The following is a 10840-nucleotide window of genomic DNA, read 5'->3' as shown; positions in this document are numbered from 1 at the left end:
ATGACTTATTCAAGTCAGTTATGCAGTATGGCACAAAGCTGTTCTTAAAGCGCACAGTGCAGCACCTCAGAGTCTGATACCTGCGGCCTGAAGGCAGAGCGTTATAGTGGGGATGGAGGGAGTGATGACAGGGGGTAGTGTGTAAGGAGGGGGTGGGCAGGTGAAGTGGAGATGAGCCGTGATTTCGGGAGCACAGCACACTCATGTAATGAGGACAGAATTTGAGGAAGTACGTGGGACAGTAATTCTTGTAATTCCTAAGAGTTTGTTGCGTTGTTTGACACTCAGACTGGGCAAATTGAAGAAGCATGATTATGTTGGCGTAGGTGAACAATGGTTCCACAACGCTGCGGTACAATATGGAGTTTGGGTTTGATGTTCCAGAAACGTCGGTTGACTTGACAGCCGCTGTTGCACTTTTTTGTGATCTCATCTCTGTAGTGTGTTGCTCTATTCATAATCTCATAGCCAGACCCACACTTATCATATTCCTGACAGTGGCAGGAAGACGGTTTACTTAACTGAAAGCAACCGCACTCTTTAGTCAACTTCTGCACAGTCAGCCACAATTCACAGCTAACTAACTGCTGGGTAGCTAGCTCACAAACATTTGATATACTTAACGTTAGCTGTCCTCACCTCTGAAGAGCTTTCTACTAAAATGTCTCTCTCCCTTTCGCTGGTTGTCAGCACTCCTATTCTGGTTCCCGTATCAGTCAAATTTAGCAGGAGCTCAGCTAGAGTGTTTATTTGCTAACGTTGTCTAACTATCCATAAATTCCATACATCACTTAAAATGAATAGCCACGTGAAGACCCATGGTGAAGACGAAGTTCACTTCCGGAACCTCACTGTTGAAAAAAACGTCCATAAGGTGACGTCACGTCAGTGGTGTTTCCGGGTGTCTCAGTTGAACCAGAAACTGACAGCTTTTTGGCTAGATAGATTATTTTGTTTTGTGCTGTTAATTATCGATTTTTGACAAAATGAATCGCATTTTTGGTCGAGGCAAACCTAAGGGACCACCGCCCAATCTCACGGACTGTATTGGAAGTGTAAGTATCGATTCTCACAATGCTATACAGCAGTGCTCTTGACAAGTAAACAAAGAACCCTCCCAGATAACGTTAGCCAGCTATAGCTAATATAGGTATCGATTTAATTGAACTCCCAAAAGACATGCTAATAATATGACATGCCTTTCAAGATCTGCTATTTAATACAATAATATTTATGCTAATACATATGATTACAGTCACGTTAGCTAGCTAACGTGAACGTCAACACAAATAGACTAGCCAGCTAGCTGAATCAACCATTTGTTCATTGAGCATTTCTGGTACATAATTGAGTTTTGTATGGAATTTAGGACGCAACTGTTATGTGGTGTTGTGGTGGCTAGGCCTATTAGCTTACACAAAATCTTTCTTCCTGATAGTAGGACAAGAAAGGCTAGGCTTACTGTAACATCAACCAGTTAGACTGGTTTTGACCAGGTCTCTATTGAGAATGAGACCATGTGTCTCAACGAGATTTACCTTTGTATATTAAGGCTAAATTAAAGAAGAAAAAGAAGACTGGTTTTGGTCTATGAAACGTTTTATATATATATATATATATATATATATCGTCAGTACTTTTCAACTGCCAATACACCACCATGCAATGTATATGAAATACCTGTCCTTATTCTGTTCCGTTCTAAACCTTCCTTCATTCAGGTGGACTCTCGAGCTGAGTCAATTGACAAGAAGATTGCAAGATTAGACACAGAGCTTGCCAAGTACAAAGACCAGATGAAGAAAATGAGAGATGGACCGTCAAAGGTAAAATTGCCACACTGTGGTGTAATCTTATTGTACATGTAAGTGGAGAACTATTTAAGTCCATGATGGGATTTGATTATAAAGCTCAACACCGGTGTTGCATAGCTTGTCATATTGAGTACCATCTTTCAACACCATGTGATTATGGTGTCTCCTCAGAACATGGTCAAGCAGAAGGCAATGAGAGTACTGAAGCAGAAGAGAATGTAAGTTGATGAAAACAGTGGTCTGTAAGCCATACTGAATAAGTAGTAGGAAGTACTGTGATAACATCAGGCAAACCTTAGTACAAAATGCATTAACATTCAGAAGTATCTTAATTTTATGATTTCATCTTGTTTTTTCCAGGTATGAAGGTCAGAGAGACAACCTCACACAGCAGTCTTTCAACATGGAACAGGCCAACTACACAATCCAGACTCTCAAAGACACTAAAACCACTGTAAGGGCCATTTACAGCAGCTTTCTCCTCTGAACCACACACTCACCCTACTGCCATACTGGAACCACACCGGGCTGAAGTATGTACATCGGTCTGATCTCAATAACCACAGCGTTGCCCTCTTATTGATGCATGCCGTAGGTGGACGCCATGAAGATTGGAGCCAAAGAGATGAAGGCGGCATACAAGAATGTGAAGATCGATCAGATTGAGGTACAGTATGTGCTACTTGTAGCCTAGGCCTCATGTAGTAGGTCTAACTTGAGTCCTTTCAAATACTTTGCAGGCGCAGTGAAGTCAATACAAGATACTGTTTGTGTTGCAGGATCTTCAGGATCAGCTGGAGGACATGATGGAAGACGCCAACGAGGTGCAGGAGGCGCTGAGCAGGAGCTACGGGACGCCAGAGATCGACGAGGACGACCTGGAAGCAGGTGAGTGCAGCACACAACCATAGCACTGAGCCAAAGTACACAGTTTTTATATACCTAGCCAAAGTACACACACTCTCTTTATATACGTAGCTACAGAGCTTTTTTTGTAGAGTAAAAAGCCTGTTAGCATGTTAAAGAGCCGTCATTGTACACATGGGGAGTTGGTCGCCTCGGAACAGTCATGTGATTACATGCAGCACTGGGAATTTCAAGTCGGGATACCCTCTCCTAGATTGTTTGCCATCAGAAGGGCCTCTATGAAACATTCTCTATTAGGACCGTCTCTAGTACAAGGTCTGGTAGATAGTCAACGTTTATTTCCCTCAGAAGAGGAAACTTGTCGGTTGTGATAAGTCACCGTATGGGTGCGTCCACAGAGCTGGATGCCCTGGGAGATGAGCTCCTGCTGGATGACGACAGCTCCTACCTGGACGAGGCCTCCACGGCTCCCTCCATCCCTGAGGGAATGCCCGGCGAAAAAAGCACAAACCGGGTACTACTCATCTCCCCTCTCTGTCCAGGGACTCATGGGCTGAGGAGACTGGCGTTTCCTGTAAACCTGACTGTGTTTGTGCACTTGTGTTTCAGGATGGTGTTTTGGTGGACGAATTCGGCCTTCCACAGATTCCTGCCACATAGAGGACGGAGAGCCCATAGCAACACCCATCATACTTTTTTTTTTTTCTATCATAGCATTTTTATATTTATCCACCTGACACTCCCAATCAATGGAGGTGGACCGAGTTGTAAAACCAGGGATAGGTTATCTGTTATAAACATATCTTTGACAATATCCAAACTGAAAATCTAAACAATTCAGTCAGTGGTCTTGATTGTTAGGAAAAGCTCAAATTTTCTATGCAGGAATATTTAACCTCTCCAAGGTGATTATTGGTAAATGTGGTTTCTCTAACTTTGTATGCAGCACTGTTACCAGCAACAAATAAATGTAATATATATTTCATAGGGTGTCAGTATGATTTTGTTAAAGTGAATTGAGCTTCGAAATGTTACATAAAAAAGTCTTGAAAAAACAATTACTTTTATTATACAGCAATTCTAGTCCATACAGTTACCACTTAACAGCTTATTGATGGTCATTAATCATTTTCCAGATGTGGTTTCACTAGTGTACATTATGCTTTCCTGCTCCAGCCATCATAAAAATGTGTCCCTGATATTGTTAGCCATTTCCATTTACCAACTAAGCCTGTAGCTGTGAGGGAATATCTTTTTGTGGAGGTATTCAACAATCTCAGTCTTGTCATGGAGCTTTTCAAATTCATAATAAGGAATCTACAAAAGAAGAAGAAAACCCATCAGCAAACATACTGAATACTGCCAACAAAGAGTGAAAAACAGACAATGGGTAGACAGAACTCTCAGACAGACAGAACCCTTTCCAACAATGGGCACCGTCAACAGACGGACAGAACATGACAGACATCAGACAAACATCCAAACAGAACACTGGCAACAAAAGGCAGACAGAACACGGTCAGAACACTGGGTGCGTTAAGTAGCTGAGCGCTCAGTCAGCGATCAGTGATCAGAATTCACTTAACGAGTTGCTCAGTTACGCTCAGACTGATCTGCTCAGAGCACAAGTGAGCAGTTTTGAACTATGATCTGTTTGAGCCAAACGCCACCTCATAATCATTATCATCACCTGAGCAAAAAAAAACAAGGGGCGCGCTTTGGCTTCGGAATCATTGAGACGCTGCTCGCTAATCACACATGATTGACAACAGGTGAAAAGTTCTCGTCTCCTAGCAACTCAGCGCTCGGTTAGAGACCGTTAAGTGGTTTTAAAAACCACTCAAAGTGAGCATTCTAAGACTGAGCGCTCAGCTACTTAACGCACCCACTATCAGCAATGGATCGAGAGAAAACAGGCAAACAGAATTTTCAACATACAAAACAGAATTATGCCAAACCATCTGCCAGTGTTAGTGATTGGGGCTGCATCATTGGTTTCTAACCTGAACAACTTCATATCCCAGGAGTCTTAGGTGTCTCTGTTTGATGGCCTCTTTCCCCAGCAGCTGCCTTGTATTCACACTGAACCTTTTCTGCCCGTCAATACAGATAGCAATCCTGAAAGCACACATTGTAAAAACATTCAAGCATTCACTCTAGCTGTACGGAAAGCTAAAAGAAAGTATGAAATCATGATTTTGTCAGAGTACGTATGAGTACATTCCTAGGTCTGTGTTATTACCTCTTATAGACATCATCAACATGACTAGCAGGCAGCACATATCCTTCCTCATCAAGCTTCATTTCCACATCTGGAACGAGAAAGGAAGACTGCTAAATATTTGAAAATGGAGGATATTAGTACAATTTTTATGCAATATTTAGACACCTACTGAATAATGGATATTATCTCTGTTATATACCTAGTGTGTAACAGTATGGAGTGAGGACTTTGGAGGCAAAGTACTCCCGAGCCCCTAGCAGATCTACCAGGCCATGCTTCACGTAGCTGTAGAGGTACCCGTCCACCGGAGTCTCCAGAGACCGTCCAGGGCTGAGGAAGGACTTGACCCGGTACTTTGGAAGGAGCCTGGGACCCTGTGGTGACAAGAGGGGGGATTGAAAAATCAACCACAACAGGGGCAATTGATGACTACCAGACCTGGGTCAAAATACACTATTTGAAATCATTTAAATTACTTTTCTGTGCTTGACTGTTCTTGTCTGACACAATGGAAACAAATGGGCTGTTCCCAAAAATGCAAACCCCACCCACACGACACTCCCAAGGGGAGTCAAGCAAACGATAAAAGTAATTGACAGGATTTCAAATAGTATTCCGACCCAGGTCTGTTCACTACTATCAAAATGGCCAGTGTTTCGACTCACGCTACCTTATAGAAAGGACACTCGAGTTTCATAGTCATGTAGAGCTGGGTAAGCTGTGCCAGGACGATCCTGTCTATCCCTGTACCTTTCTCTGGAACACAAACAGATCAAAGAGAGAGACAGACATTCAGATAAAAGGAAAGACAATTTGCACAGGATGTGAACCTGTGGCTGTGTGAGCTATTACGCCTCTGGTAGTAGCGGCTTTACCTTGCAACTGTTGAAGGAAGTAGTCGTTGAAGACCTTGGAGACAAAGTTGACCGGGTGCCTCTCCACCAGGATGCAGGAGTGGAGCAGGTTGAGGAGAGTCCTGGGCTGGAAGTGGGAGAAGCGTGAGTGCAGCGTGGCCTCCACTTTCCTGAACACCTGACCGGCGTTGGGCGGCAGGTAGCCCAGCTTCCCGAAAGGCATGATCTGCCGGGCCACCTGGCTGGTGGTGTAGTCGTCCGCTCGGTACACAAAGCTCTCCGCCACGGCGTCGAACACGGGCGGGGACAGGATGTTCCTACGTCCAAAGTACTGCATCACCTTGGTGACGGTCTCCGGATGTGAGGTGAAGGCCATCTTGGGCACATACCTCTCCATGGCTTCCACAAAGTAGTGATCGCTGTGACCAAAGTGCATGAGGGCCCCCAGCACTAGGGCCAGCTCCCCGTCACTGAAGTGAGGCACGTGTCTCACCGCCTGCTTGCACACGCTGATTACCAGAGGCATGGCCTGGGTCTGGTTCAGGACCACCAGAGCACTCAGCACCCCACTGACGGCAGAGGGGTCCATGCGGGAGGCGACAGACACGGCATGAGCATGCATGGCATTGAGGAGGTCCTGGTAGTGGCCCCCCTCACCCACCCCATCCCGCAGCAGTCCGTACACAGCAGTGAGTTCCGCCAGGCTCCAGTGGCCAGGCTCCTGCTTCTGGACCTGCTCCATCACCTGCCACAGCATCCCGCAGCCGGGGCCCTCCAGAGCCAGCATGGCCCGGCCCAGGGTGCACAGCTGGCCCACGCTCATCCGCTCCCTGTCTAGCCTCTCCTGGCTCTCCGACACCAACCGCACGACCAGCGTGCTCCAGGGGTCCACGTAGAGGCGCGTGCAGGCCAGCAGAGCCGACACCAGCCCGGCCTCCGTCAGGCGGCCCGAGTCCTGCTCCAGCTGGAAGCACAGGGCCCGCAGGGTGTCCCGCTCCAAGACCGAGGGGTCCTTCAGGCAGTGGTCGTCCTCCTCCAGGTCAGCCACGCGGTGCAGCGCCGCCGCCGCCATGGTGTCGGACATGATCTCTACGGTGCGCAGCAGCCGGAGCACCTGCCGGGACGAGGAGCAGCCGCCCAGGCGTTCCTGGAAGGCCTGCTCCTCCGCGGGAGCGGGCCGGTGCAGCTGGGTCAGACGGAACCGGACAGCAGAGTTTCTGTGGAGGCCCACGGACCCGGTGATCAAGACGGACGGATCCCTGACAGTGGTGGACAGGTTCCTCCTCCCCCAGTCCGGCTGGAGCCTCTGACAGCCATATCGCTGCACGCAGTGTCCAGCCGAGGTCTGCCGGCAGGCCACACAGGAGGACTGGCATGCCCTGCCCTGGGCACTCAGAAGTCTGGAGATGCGTCCCAGTCCACCTGGAGGATAGAGGTGCTTTCCTGCTGCCCGACCCAGCAGCTGGAGCCTCTGGATCACTTTTAAAGCCATGGCTCACTCATCCAACCCAGCTGACCTGTACAACACATAAGACATGTTGGATGCCACATTTTCCCAGTACTGTGGAAAACATAAAAGTAAATGTTAAGAAATATAAACCCCATTGTGTTGATGTAGCTGTAACCAAGGTGGTTATCAAATGACTGCGTCAAGCCGCCAACGTTAATCTAACATTAGACAACTAAAATTAGACACCATGTGGATAGCTAGTTACATGACAGGTAACGCAAAACATGTTCAGGAAACTGTGCTGTGAAATTTAATGAAGGCGAACTAATTGATAATTAACAAGGTAATAATTTAGCTAGTAAAAGTGCATATGATGTAACATAGCTAGTAATATGCCCTTAAAAATGACCTCAGATGGTTAGCTAGGTTAGCTAGCTAGCTCGCCAGAAATAAAGAAGAGATGTTCAACACAAAAGTGCTGACTGTTTGGCGGTGGTTTAATTTAAACTCGCTAGAACATATCTGGAGACAAAGTTTACCTTTTGGGAGCCAGATTACGTACGATGCCAAAGTCATGGCCGAAGTCAACTCAACCAAACGTGGTTCCGTACTGAGGAAGGAAGGAAGGCGCTTGATAGTGATTGGCTGTGCTGCAAACCAATGGTTGTCTGGGAGTTGTAGCTTGATAAAACCACTAGGTGGCGACATGATAGTGATTATAGTGCTCGTCCTCTCAGCTCTTTTTACAATTAATGTAGGGAGAGCTTCGATTTTCTCATTAGCCAGCCTGCAGCAGCCCACCAACGACTATGCCTATAGCCTACTGCTTTCTAATAACTCACATTCCAATCCCCCCACTCAAAATGATAGAGGACATCAGTAAATCAAATTCAGATCGGGCAGTAATGAAGAAGAGAAAATTGAACAGAACCGAATCACCTGACACTGGTGCCTGAGACATGAATGGGGTTCAATGTACAGGTATGATGATTAATTTAGGGTCTCCAGTAATTTATCTTAATTTCATTGCTAATACTTTAAACCTCACTACAGCTGCAGCTCCCTCTTCATGTCAAGCCCAAACATGCTGGGAGGTGTGGGCCCCAACAGGGGGAAATGTCCATGTTGGGACACGATACAACACGTCTCAGGATAAGAAGAAAATGGAGCCATCAGCTTTCCAACCATATAAACAAGCATTCAAGATGGAAAGTGTAGCATTTATTTAAATGGTCATTTATACAGGGTAAAGAAGGGGCAAAATAGAAGTTGATAGAGTACTTTATTTATTTATTATTTATAAGTTGTATATTATAAAATGTAAAATGTCCGCTAAACTAGGCCATCTGAACAGCAAAGGCGCATTTCCAAGTTACCTCCACTTTCACATCTTTCCATCACAGACCAGTACATAATTCTGCTATCAACTACAATACTTCCCATCAGAGAAGTGCAAATCTAGGGAGGGGTAAGCAAGCAGGGCGCAAGCAGGGGGGTGCCAAGAGGGTGGAAACTAGAATACGACCAGGGCGTGAGTGGCTGTCTTAATCGTCCTTGTCCTTAGCACCATGTTTTAGGATGCGTGCGAACTCCACATAGTTGAAGTTGCTCTTCTTGTCGATGGGCGCCTCACTGAAGAGCTCATCCACCTCTTCATCTGTATAGCGGTCGCCCATGGTGGTCAGCAGCTCCCTGAGGTAGTCCTCTTGAATGGAACCTAAGAGGAGATGAGAACACGGGTCAGAGCCTTCAGCCTATATACATGGATGCATGGGATCTGTTTGTATGAAAAGCCCACACATCGTTGTTCCAAAAGGAGTAGGAGAAGCTAATCCCACCATCCCAGCAGAGGTAAAGAGGAGGAATGTCATGCAACTGCCATACCTTTGCTCTCCTCATCAAAGCAGGCAAAAGCATTTCTGATGACGTCCTCAGGGTCTGTGCCGATGAGCTTCTCTCCAAACATGGTGAGGAACATGGTGAAGTTGATGGGCCCAGGGGCTTCAGTCATCATGGCCTCCAGGTAATCATCAGTCAGATTTTTCCCTGAGTGACACAATCAGTTAGCATTTACAAACAAAGCAGACTGCATTTTGTTGTTGTTGACAGAAACCTAGCTTCACAGTCATATTGACATATCTGATTTATGTTAATGAATAAGCACTCAGGAGAAGTAACACAACATGTAGGGCAGGTCAGATTAGATGCCTTCCGTTATCTGTGACCGCTCCTCCTGACTTCCAAGGGTTAGGGTTAGGGTCCAGGTTAAAAATATCACCTTACATTATAAACCTCAAACCATCTGCAACACTGATTGGGTCTCAAAGTCACATCAACAACAAACACCGCAGTAATAATCCTCCTACTGCATTGATCAAAGGTGTCAGATAAACAAGAGACAAATACAAAGGTCATTTTACACAGAACCCCAACAGCTGGTCAAAATCTAAGATGTCACACCACACAAGCAGAAGACTAGGCCTACATTCAGTAAATTATCTTGTTTGTTTGTTGGTTTTGTTTATTTATTTAGATCTCCATTAGCTACTGTATTTTAACAGGAGCTACTCTTCCTGGGGTCCCCATAAATCTTAACAATACTTCAAATACAAAACAATACATAAATACACATCCATAAAACTCATATTATGGGTTTAGATTGAAGAACAGTTGAGCTTTTTTTTTTAAATTTTTATAGTAGTTTCTGCCTAGGCCTAGAGGCCTGAGCTACTCACCCAGTGAGGCCAGCATGTCGCGCAGGTCGTCTTTGTCAACAAACCCATCACGGTTCTGGTCGATCATGTTGAAAACCTCCTTGAACTCCTGGATCTGAGACTGGTCAAACATGACGAACACATTGGAGGTGGCGCGCTGGGGGCGCTTCTTGGCTTTTGCTTTTTTGCTCGACATTTTGACGGTTTTGTGGGGTTTTTAAACCTGTGAGGATAAGATGTATAAGCTAAGACATAAACACACACACTCCACATTCGTAATTACATTCCTTCATGTGACCTATTCCACACAAATGAAATATCTTTCACTTCTCAATTGTGGTGGTACATAATTGATGAAACATAATTTTCACGTCATCACAGCCACATTCAAAACTCATAATAACATCTAAGGATATAAGGGCCTGTGAAAAACAACACAACAGGTAAATTAGATCATACAATCAACCAAAATAATATTTGACCCGTCATGTCCAGCCAGCGCCCTGGATGTGGTGGGCTAATTTAATTCTGAGGCAATGATTCCCCAGTGGGATGTCCCTCAATGTGCTATAAATAAAAATGTTCTGACGCGGCTTCCAAGGTTGTTCTAGTTGTTCCCTCCTCACCAGAGCGAAAAATCAACTGATGTGAAGAAAGATGCCCTTTTCAGGCAGTCCTAGCAACCTCTAGCCTGGAAGCCAGACTCATCGCAAAAAAAAAAGTTTTCACGATAAAGTCTGGACTTCCAGCCGTGCAGAACGATTTGAGAGGGCGGGAGTACTTGCCTTGACAGACGGACGCCTTCAGCTAATCAGTGTATCAATCTCTTTCTCAAATCCAGTCGGAAGAAGGGCAAAAACGTCTTTTGCTGAGAAACTCCGCTAATTGATTGTTATTGAGTCTATTCTGCAATAACT

The 10840-nt window shown here is 45.5% G+C and overlaps 3 protein-coding genes across 5 annotated transcripts; 1 reads left to right on the top strand and 2 right to left on the bottom strand.

Moving 5' to 3' along the window:
- Positions 1-915: 915 nt before the first annotated feature.
- On the top strand, positions 916-3622 carry chmp5b (charged multivesicular body protein 5b). Its single transcript, XM_084452095.1, has 8 exons — positions 916-1055; positions 1722-1826; positions 1986-2032; positions 2175-2268; positions 2410-2481; positions 2594-2702; positions 3080-3195; positions 3291-3622. Exons 1-8 carry the CDS (start codon positions 987-989, stop codon positions 3339-3341), a joined length of 663 nt encoding a protein of 220 aa, XP_084308221.1. The 5' UTR covers positions 916-986; the 3' UTR covers positions 3342-3622.
- Positions 3623-3804: 182 nt separating this feature from the next.
- fastkd3 (FAST kinase domains 3) lies at positions 3805-7797 on the bottom strand. 2 transcript variants are annotated; one of them, XM_084456817.1, is made up of 7 exons: positions 7749-7797; positions 5781-7276; positions 5576-5661; positions 5105-5279; positions 4924-4993; positions 4685-4799; positions 3805-3998 (listed from the first exon to the last, which is right to left on the bottom strand). In XM_084456817.1, exons 2-7 carry the CDS (start codon positions 7249-7251, stop codon positions 3900-3902), a joined length of 2016 nt encoding a protein of 671 aa, XP_084312943.1. In that variant the 5' UTR covers positions 7252-7276; positions 7749-7797; the 3' UTR covers positions 3805-3899. The 2 variants fall into 2 exon arrangements, with proteins under 2 accessions (XP_084312943.1, XP_084312944.1); XM_084456818.1 differs by having other exon boundaries at positions 5781-7320; positions 7749-7781.
- Positions 7798-8753: 956 nt separating this feature from the next.
- Positions 8754-10119, bottom strand: LOC311320956 (myosin regulatory light chain 12B-like; the record flags this gene model as incomplete). Of its 2 annotated transcripts, XM_084452823.1 has the most annotated exons (3): positions 8754-8926; positions 9094-9255; positions 9945-10119. In XM_084452823.1, 3 exons carry the CDS (start codon positions 10117-10119, stop codon positions 8754-8756), a joined length of 510 nt encoding a protein of 169 aa, XP_084308949.1. The 2 variants fall into 2 exon arrangements, with proteins under 2 accessions (XP_084308949.1, XP_084308950.1); XM_084452824.1 differs by lacking the exon at positions 9094-9255.
- Positions 10120-10840: the final 721 nt, after the last annotated feature.

Source organism: Borostomias antarcticus (genome assembly GCF_949987555.1).
Source record: "Borostomias antarcticus genome assembly, chromosome: 2".
In the NCBI taxonomy this organism is placed as follows: domain Eukaryota; kingdom Metazoa; phylum Chordata; class Actinopteri; order Stomiiformes; family Stomiidae; genus Borostomias; species Borostomias antarcticus.
This window is presented reverse-complemented; position numbering and strand designations above follow the sequence as displayed.